Below are 9,816 nucleotides of genomic sequence, written 5' to 3'. Positions count from 1 at the left end.
AGACTGTGGTGAAATTTCCCAGACGTTTATTTAACTGCAGAGAAATAAATGGTATTTCTCTTAAGTCTTTTATCTGAGTTTTCAGCAGGTAATAAAAGAGAAGCAGGAATGACACGTAAACAAACGGTCTGGTTTTGGGTTACTTTTGTTCTAGTTTTATATTTTATAAACAATTAAGTTTACATATCCTCTTCTTTATTCGTATGGTTGAGAAGACAGCGAATATACTCCAGGAGTAACTGTGGAAGGCTAAGGAACTCTGATTTCGGAGAAATCAGAGAAATGGGGCATTTATCAGGGCAAATCAGAAGCAAATGACTGATTCACTTCAGTGACTGGCAGTCTGAACTGAGCAAGGGACTAAACCATGGAGTAGAAATGTTGTCATTTTGTACTTTGATGAACATGTTCATACATGTGGGATTGACACAGCTGATTTTTATCATTAAAGAAAGTAACAGTTGTGTATGGTCTTGGCATGTTTCGTTCTGTCACGGTGCAGGGGAATAGATGATGTATTGAGATCGCTTTCTGTGATTACGCTGGTAAATCTCACTTTTTCATGTTCAGTAGAAAGGTAGAATAAGAAACGCAGAGTACAGATATCCCTCGGGAAAAAATGTATTTAATGGATTGCAATCTTGATATATAATTTTAAAGAAATTGTCCCCAAAATGTTGATAGTTTAAAAAAACTCTTTTTTCCCCCTTTTCCTTCAGTATGCTGTTTGGAGATGACAACCAAAAGGAAAATTATCGGCCGTTTGGTGCCCTGCCGGTGTTTTCGTGGTGAAGAAGAAATTGTCTCAGTGTTAGATTACTCCCACTGTGGCCTACAGCAGGTGCCAAAGGAGGTTTTTAGCTTTGAACGGACGTTAGAGGAACTTTACCTAGATGCCAATCAAATTGAAGAGCTACCTAAGGTAATCAGTGTTCTGCCTGTAATACAGATGTCACAGTTGTGTTCTTAAATGTGTATTCAACATGTGCTTCAACTCTGAAACAGGGCTTGCTCTTGACCAGGAGATGTGCTTGCTGTGGGAGGAATCATGGCTATTAGGACTAGATTCAATTACATTTTTACAGTTTTTTTTTCTGCCCTCTCTGAAGAGCCCAAACAGCTGAGACACCGTTCTTGCAGGTGGTACTGCATGGGGAGGAGCAGGGCCACCTACCTCTCCTTGCTTCATAGCACAAGAACAGGGGGCAGCCAACGAAGTCTTAAACTGGGAAATTAACAATGTTCAGAAGTAGTACTTCTTGCACAACAAGTAATTAATATGGCATTTGATATCTTGAGCAGGAGTACACTAATATGTGGGGTAGATGATCTCACATTTGGATCCTCTGTAGCACTGCTTTTAAAAGCAGGCTCATTGTCAGGATAAGCCATTTATCATTGTGGGAGAAATGCCAGTACTATCTGACTAATATTTTTATAACTGCAAATGAGGTCCTGCAATAAGATTACTTAAGTTATCCTTCCTGTGTAAAACTTATATTATAGAGCCTTTAAATCTGTTCTTCTGTTGATGAATACTTACTATAAGGAATTAAAAGTTACTGTAACTTAAGTGTTCTGGAAACAAAAGAGGGCACGGTAGTGGAAAAACCAATTAATAGTAGGTGCTAGCTACATAATGAAGCATGAAGTAATGTAATCCATTCCTTAATTGAATTTTTCTCAACAATAATGAACGATGCTTACAAGTCTTTAATTAAACATTGTTCACTGTAATCCGTTCTTCATCATCTCTCAACATATTTCTCACACTGCATGCAGACTTTGTCTAAATTCTATTTACAAATGTAGAAAACGTACTTTTTCCAATACATGGAGTTCCTTTATTCAGATATGATGGTTCATCGCTTAAGATTGCTCACTCGGTCAAGAAATTCTTTACAGATGGTGAGACAGGGTGCCTGCAATCTTTTAAGCATCACAGAAAAATGATATAGTGAACTGCCTTATCTCTGCTGCTACTAGAAAGGACCGAAGAGAGCCAGATATTTTTTTCTGTCCCCATAAATGTGAAATGGATTGTGGTGGAGGCCATTTTACTGCTGATAAATAGTTTCAGGACTATTTATCTTTTAATAATATATGGTTAACCTTGTATATTTTAATTATGCTACTGAAGAACATATAAAGTGTCTAATTTAGCTAGGGATTTTTGGAATATTTGTTTTGAGTCTCTTGAAAGTATGCATCGCCATGCTATTCAAACTAAATTGCAGTGTATAATGGAAGACAAATATATCAGGGCATAGAACAAGAGCAATATGGCATAACTCTATGTGGGAAAACTGAGGGCCAGAGGTAAGGGGTCCAAAATTATGAAACTGGGATGAAGGTCATAGTTGTTAGCGTCAGTCACAATAGAAATGGGAATGCTAATGAAACCTTTGCATTGTGTTGTGGTATCATCTATTTTGTATTTCTTATCTGAGAAACAAAACAGCAGATAAATACATACTTTGGACAGATTTAAATGTATAGGAGTCTTGTTCTGCACCTCTCTTTTCTTATTTTTCTTTGTTATAAATAATATTTTGAAGCAAATACTATGTATTGAAGAAAACCTTTTAATTGGTCTTGAGTTTGAGTAAACGCATTGTTTAACATAGTCTTGGCCTTGTATGAGAGATGATTAATGGGAGTGTTAATTTGCTTTCTGCATACCATTCATAATTTTTGTCTTAAGCCTTTATTAATCATTATCATAAATTAAACAGTCCAAATAATTTCTGTGTCAAGTTTTTTTCTTCATATATTTTTTTTGCTGCAGGTATCTGAACTTTTTTCGTTATTGAATTAATATTCTAGGAGAGGAAATGCCATTTTTTCCTAAAATGGCACCGTATAACTTAACACTAACTCTCGCATTATACGTTATGATCTACCATAGGCAGAACTTTCCTCTCTCTGTAAATGTGAATTCAAATTACGTCTTCCAAGAAAACTTGTTTTGTCAATTTTCTGTTATTTACCAAATGTTATGTGCCTCTGAAGTTACAATATTCTTTTGAACTTTTCTATGACCAGAATACTTTATGCTGTTTAAAAATTTAATGAAAAACGTATAGGTAAAAAATCTGTTAAGCCCTTATCTACCTAGATACATGATACACTAGAAACCAATGAATTATTCTGCATTAAACTGATATATTAAACTCATTCTGTCTGTTTTTAAGAATTTTTTTAATGCATCGTTATTATGCTTTTTTTCCTGCTGTCTTCATTAGAAATGTATTTCGAATTCCTGATTTCTAATATTTTTCTTTTAAGGATTTATAGGGTCATTGTATAATTCTTATTCTCTGTTCTCCCCTAAAACTAGCCAGGTCTTTTATTTTGTTTGCCTTTGACTTCATTTTCCTGAGCTGCTGCTGCAAGTATGTCCCTATTTGTGAGTCAAATGAATCAATGACTAATAAAAACTAATATAGATTTTAATGAAGGTGGAGTCACTGGCAATCAGTATCCAGAAAAATATGAATGAGATTAAAATTTTCCCCAGCAGCTCACCCTTATAAATATAAAGTAAAATCTGGACTAATTTGCAATGGACAAAAAAATGCAACCAATATATAAATGGTGTTGAGGTAGTCACTAATGTATAGCTCACATAGATGGGTAGATATTGTTAATTAACTATATCTTTCTTTTGCATTGCATTTGCTATATGTTACAGTTTCCATTAAAGGCATTGAATATTTTTTCTAGATCTGCCAATAAGAAATATGTTTCTGTTCTGCAAAGCTAGGAAGCGTTCTTCCTTTCAAATCCTGACGTGAAATTCCCCCCATGTATTTCTTGGTTATGCCTATGGAAAGTAAAAAGCAGAAATTTCTTATGGTCCTAGCAGCCAACAACTTCTACTGCTGTGTAGTCGAGAACTGAGATATGCAGAATAATAGCCCATTGTTATAACTGAAATCACAGCACTGTTAGCACCACTTGGTTTCCAGTTTGAAAGAAATAAAAGTAGTATATAGGCATGCAGTATGCTGATTACATCAAGATCGTGATGGCAAGGCCATAAAGTGCCAGAAATTGAGAAAGACACTTTTTGAAAATCCAGTGGGTTAAAAAAATTGAGCAATTTTGGGCCTACATACCTGTATTCACACTCTTGTATTATTTATGATACAACAGTGCATCATAAAATTACTCCAGAGGGAATATTTTTTATTGAACTTCTTCATTCCCCAGTTCAAAAGCCTTGCATCTGTTGAGATATTGTCAAAACTGTAAGTTCCAAGCCTTCCCTGGCTTTTAAAAGATGAATTCTCCAGGGAAACGGCTGGGAAACTGTGCTCAGTTATAATAGCATGGTATGGTTTGTGTATGTACTAAAATTCTGCAGGTTCCTTATGCTGAACATTACTAATGTCTGCAGCTGTCCTCATGCAGTGAGGTGGCTAGAAATTTTAAGAGCAAACCCTGTAGGCTATTAATTTCATTACTTTCCGGTTTTGTCCAAAACGATGTGCTTCCTTAAAAAAGAGAAAGAGTCGGTGCTCTCAGATGCATTGCAAAGGAATTCCTCTTTCTCTGGAGAGATAGTTCCCTTTATTAATATTGTCTGCAAGCAGAAATGTGTAACCCAGTTTTGCCTTCCAAATGTTCTGGCTGTTCCTATGAATTAGATTGGGAACTGCAGGCCCCAGCATGGAAACGGTTTTCTTTGTTCCTCCTGCGGGGCTGCTGGGCTGTAGCAGTGCCTTGGGCTTCTCTGCCTGCCGTTGGCGTTGGCTGGTGAGCGGTGGGGAGGGGGCTGTTGTGCAGTCTTGAGAATTAACAAGTACGTTTCATGTAAGAGGAAATCTGAAAAAGACTGTCAATTCAAAGGCATTTTGGAAAGTGTCTTTCAGTAAAAAGACCCTTTCAGATTTGGTGCCAATTGATTTGGCGCTTCTCATTCTGAGCGTTTTTTATTCATGTGATTCCCTCTCAGTTTTCTGAGAACAAATTATCTTGAACAAAAAGCTGGATTTTTCTAAAGGGTTGTGAGTTACAGCAGAAAGATGTAGTTTCAAAATAATCTAAAATTTACTTCAAATGAAGTACCAGGTTGGCATTTGCACACCATTTACGTGTTAATTTTCTCTTCTCTGGATAGTTGGCTGAGTTTTTCATCTAGGCAATCAAATTATTATGCATTCTTAAATAGCCTGTAGATGAGTATGTAGACTATTCTGATACAGAAGTCTGAAAGAAAGACTAAATCTGTTGTAAGCATAGCAGTAATATTTGAAGAATGCTTTTGAGATGCCTGCAAAGAGAACTGTTCTTCTCTGGAACCCACTGAATTTTCTGGTGCCATTTGGTGAATTCATATTTGCAGGAAGTCCTGCGGGTTTTGGTAACTTTTAACTCTTGAAAAGAGCGATGCTTTTAGAGCCCGCAGCCGCAAAGGGGTAACGTGAAGCAGGTCTTTCCTGCAGTCCGGTGTGATGGGTAGCGCAGGAGTGGTTGGTACTGGGGGTTGGAGGCCAGCTGCAATGACGCTGTGCTGGGTGCACAAACCAGGCTTCGTACCGCACACCAAGGCGGGGAGCCATGCGTGACCCTTCCCCGTTACTCTTTACAGGCAATTTTCCACAGTACTGTTGCTGGGGAATGTGAAGCATGGCAATAAATAAGCCAAGCAATTATATTGCATTCTCCTCTTATACCTAGCGTGCTGGGCTTCAAGAGGCTATAAGCTACTCGATCTAAAAAATGCACCTGCTTGCTCTTCATATATTGCACCTCTAACCTTGCAGTGTGATGTACCTAAACGTGACATCACTTTTCATGGCTGCTTTCTCTTAGTATGGCTGTTTTATTAATGTGTAAGGTGTTATATGAGATAGTGTTATTTCTTGAGGAAAGCAGCCATGTTAAATAGGTGCTTTCAACGTGACTTATTGAATACTTCAGGTTGAAAGGAGGATTGTTTTTGCAGTGGAAATTCTGACCTTTTACAAAATTTGAATTGAAATTAGAATCAAGTTCTGAATTTTGGGGGACTTAAGGAACATATCATTTTGATAATGTCAAAGCCTTTTGCTTCTTGAAGATAGCAAATTTCTTCTGCATGCAGACAAAATATTTTAAAATCTATCATGAAATTAAATAATAAAATACTTTAATTTACCATAAGCCTCAAAAAAATTCAATTGATGTGACACACATGAAATATCATGTACCTACAAAAAGTTGATTGCAATGAGCATGTAGTTTTTGACAGAAAGCTCTTTTTGAACATTCCTTCTCCCGATCGACTGCTCTGATTATTCTTGTCAACTGTGTACAAGCTCTGTTTATGATACTGAACAGCCAGTAAGAATGCGTTCTCAGATTATGGCTTTTCAAAATATTTTTTTTATTATTGAATTCTCATGTAGCAAGTGTAGTTTTGTGGTATTTGTTGCTTCTGTGTATAAATAATGATCCCAAACTGATCTTTTTCCTGAAACACTGTGAAGTATCTTTTTATGTTACAGCAACTGTTCAACTGTCAAGCTTTACGCAAACTGAGTATACCAGACAATGACCTTTCAAGTCTGCCAACCACTATTGCTAGCTTAGTTAACCTCAAAGAACTTGATATCAGTAAAAATGGTAAGAGATCAAAAGTATTTTAAAGAATTGTAATGAATGTAAACAGTAATGAAGTTTTAATTCCTAATAATTAACAAACTAGCATTCTAGAAAACTTGTTCTTTTTCTAGATTATGTACTATTTTCCTGTCTGGCAGTTTTGAGAAATCTGAGTAGATATCTACCTCATTTACTTTTCTGTAAAAAAATATTGAGTTTGCTTTAGCATAGTATCCTGTGATGAATTGTGACCAAAAAACCCCATTAGAAACAAGAGGGGGAGTCCATTTTTATGAACCATTCTGCTTTCTAAAGTGGCTTAGTACTTACTGGGCTCTTGTGTAATGTATTTAAGCATATAAGGCTGCAGGTAAACAACTACCAGGATTTATATAGCCAGTGACTAATTTGCTGATCTGCATTTCCAAATTACGCATTTACATATTTATGTGCCTAAAAACCTTTGCATGTCTGAACTTGAGTGTTATTGTTTTGGAAACAAGGCTTAGGCACTCTTGAAAATGTTGAAAAAGTTATTATCAAAATGGGTCTAGAGACTCTTGGGATTATATGTATGTTCTTCTGAGAAGAGGTGGTGGCAAAGAAGAAAAAGATAAGCAGTTGAAAGGCACAAATATCAGTACAAATTATGTCACTGTTTAACTGTAGAAGATCATATAAATCAAGAATTACCATAATAGCTTTAGTACACGGCATATTATCTGTTCTGGTGTATTTATTTAGTGCTTAAGTATCATCTTTTAGACTATGATAATAAAATATATGTATTCTTCCTGTTATAGCTTAAGTCTGATCTGAAAATGCCAAATGAACTGATGTATGAATAAAACAAGTTGAGTAGTTTTTTACATGCGTATAATAATTCTATCAATATTTTTTTAGGAATTCAAGATTTTCCAGAAAATATTAAATGTTGTAAGTGTTTAACAATTATTGAAGCCAGTGTCAATCCAGTCTCTAAGTGAGTATCAGTAGCTTGTGTTTATTTACTGCAAGTGCAGAAAATTTACGCAAAGTGAACTAAAATTTAAAGGCATTGTATCAAGTTCATTTACAGGATTAATCTAGATTTCTTTTTAATTATCTGAAATCCAAGGTTGATGTATCTATGAAAAGATCTGTGTACTATGTAACAAATATGGTGTCTTTACACATAGTAGAGAAATTGTTGGCAAAGCAGTCCGTATGATGCAACTTCTTAAACACAGGGGGCTGGTTCTTTATGTATTTGGGAAGCAAGCCATGCTGCGTCCTCACATACCGTAATCTCTTGGGACTTTGGCAACCTTTATTCCTTAAAAAAACTTGCAGTAATAGACAAAAAAAAATCTGTGTTGTAATCCCATGATGTATAAAATGGAGGGAAGGAGGTGAAAGGATGAAATTCCACTATTTCAGTTTGGGGAAAAGGAGATATAAAGGAAGGAAGAAAGAAAGAGAGACAGAAACAAACACCTTTGGCTTAAAACCCTCAGCTAGGAAGGGAGAAAAGACTGATGTAACTTGAATGTGTGAGGCGTTTGAATTTCATGTGGTTATAGCAACATGGAAAAGATGAGAATGGGCAAAAACGTTGCCTGTAACCAGTAAGTTCTTTAGAATTTGGGTAGAAATAGAAGGTGAGAGAGAAAGTCATCTTTCTCTTTCTAAATATATATTGTTATTATTTCCATAGCAACTTTGGTGTGAGCATTAAGATTTTAACTTGGTTTTTTTAGGCTGCCAGATGGCTTCACACAACTTCTAAATTTGACCCAGCTCTATCTAAATGATGCCTTTTTGGAGTTTCTTCCAGCTAACTTTGGAAGGTAAGAATTAGTCATCAAAGCACATTGCTTTTTCACACGAACCTGGTTTAGGCTTTAAGGGACCATTTTAAAGCTGTATTCTTTTTTTTTTAAAAAAAACCAAACCACAAAAACCGAAGAGATTTTGGCTTTTCAGCCCTATTTTGATGAATGATTGTTGTTAGAATGTTATATCAGCAAGGATTTTATGATTAAATGATGCAGTTTGCTGGTTGAGAGAAAAGGGGAGAAGAAATAGAAAATTAAGAAAAGGCCTGTCCTTGATCAAATGCGTTATTAAATTGTGGCAGGGGCAGAAAATAACAATATGATCTATGCCTATTGAAAAATGAACAGAAAGACAAAGTGTTGTGAGTCAGAAAGGAAGAAAGAAATGACTGAGCATGGTGGAGTAACCAAAGGAAGAATGAAAAAGCAAGAACAAGGGAGAAGATTCAAAAACAGCAGGGCAGAAAGGATGTAGAATGAGAGTAAAAATAAGTGCAGCAGAAACTGAGCCAAAAAGTGTCAGATATGGACAAAGCAGAGGGAGGTGGGGATCAAAGTTAACCCAGTTTGTCATGGCTATTTAAGAGGGCATTAGAAACTAGTGGATGCTTACACTTCACAGGTCTGGCAGAAACGTCAAGTTTATTCCACCCCTGTTACACTGGTGAGAGAATAGCCTTTCTGCCCTCAGATTGTCCAGTCGGGCAAACAGCTCAGAAGACAAAGGAATAACAGAGAAAATATATGGTGGTCTTACAGAATTCACCTAGTAGTAGTTTTTTCCTGGTCCATCCAGCTACCTGTATGTGTGTTTTATTGTTCAGCTGGGAACATCAACTCAGCACTCCCAAATTAATACTGAGGTGACATAATTTGTGTTGGAAATGACAATGGTAGGCTCAGGCTTTGAGAAATAGGAAATGCTGCTTTATCAGCATTCACTTGATGAGCCTGTCACTGATGCAGGGCTGAGTCTGGGCTTTACGCTGGAATACCTTTTAGAAAATGCCTAGTTGAAGAAAAAGGAAGAAAAATTGTCATTGTTTGCATTTGATGAGTGTTTGAAATATCAGAGTAAATCCTAAGACAGCCTGCTTCTGCAGTTTGGAATCAGACATTATGTTCAAATGTCAAGGAAAAATAAATATATTAAATACCCTGCAATTTATCAGGTGTTTATATTCATTAGGCTCTTCTAAACCCTTGCTGGTACTTTGTCTAATAATTGTTGTCGCTTAAGTACATGTCTAGTATTCTAAATCTCTTAGCAGAAAGCACTAATTTTTTTTTTTTTTTACAAATGCATATTTTATCTAAATGAAATTACACTAGTTCCAGTTGTGGTTGTTATTCCTTCATTATTATTCTGCTCCTGTATTATCTGTTTGGTGTCTTGCATTTACAAATC

At 36.0% G+C, this 9,816-nt stretch overlaps 1 protein-coding gene across 3 annotated transcripts in view; it reads left to right on the top strand.

Annotated features, from left to right (window-relative positions):
• The first annotated feature begins 715 nt into the window (after positions 1-715).
• LRRC7 (leucine rich repeat containing 7) overlaps positions 716-9,816 on the top strand; it is a 106,461-nt gene continuing 97,360 nt past the window's right edge. For 2 of the 3 annotated variants that reach the window (XM_075097300.1, XM_075097301.1), the window contains exons 1-4: positions 716-922; positions 6,495-6,612; positions 7,495-7,573; positions 8,331-8,420. In XM_075097300.1, the coding sequence (XP_074953401.1) occupies positions 734-922; positions 6,495-6,612; positions 7,495-7,573; positions 8,331-8,420 (476 nt within the window). In that variant the 5' untranslated portion in view covers positions 716-733. The remainder of the gene's footprint in view (positions 923-6,494; positions 6,613-7,494; positions 7,574-8,330; positions 8,421-9,816) is intronic. The other variant, XM_075097299.1, reaches the window with a different exon arrangement.

Source organism: Phalacrocorax aristotelis, chromosome 6 (assembly GCF_949628215.1).
Source record: "Phalacrocorax aristotelis chromosome 6, bGulAri2.1, whole genome shotgun sequence".
In the NCBI taxonomy this organism is placed as follows: Eukaryota; Metazoa; Chordata; class Aves; order Suliformes; family Phalacrocoracidae; genus Phalacrocorax; species Phalacrocorax aristotelis.
The sequence above is the reverse complement of the archived record's forward strand: the minus strand, read 5'-3'. Positions and strand labels throughout refer to the sequence as shown.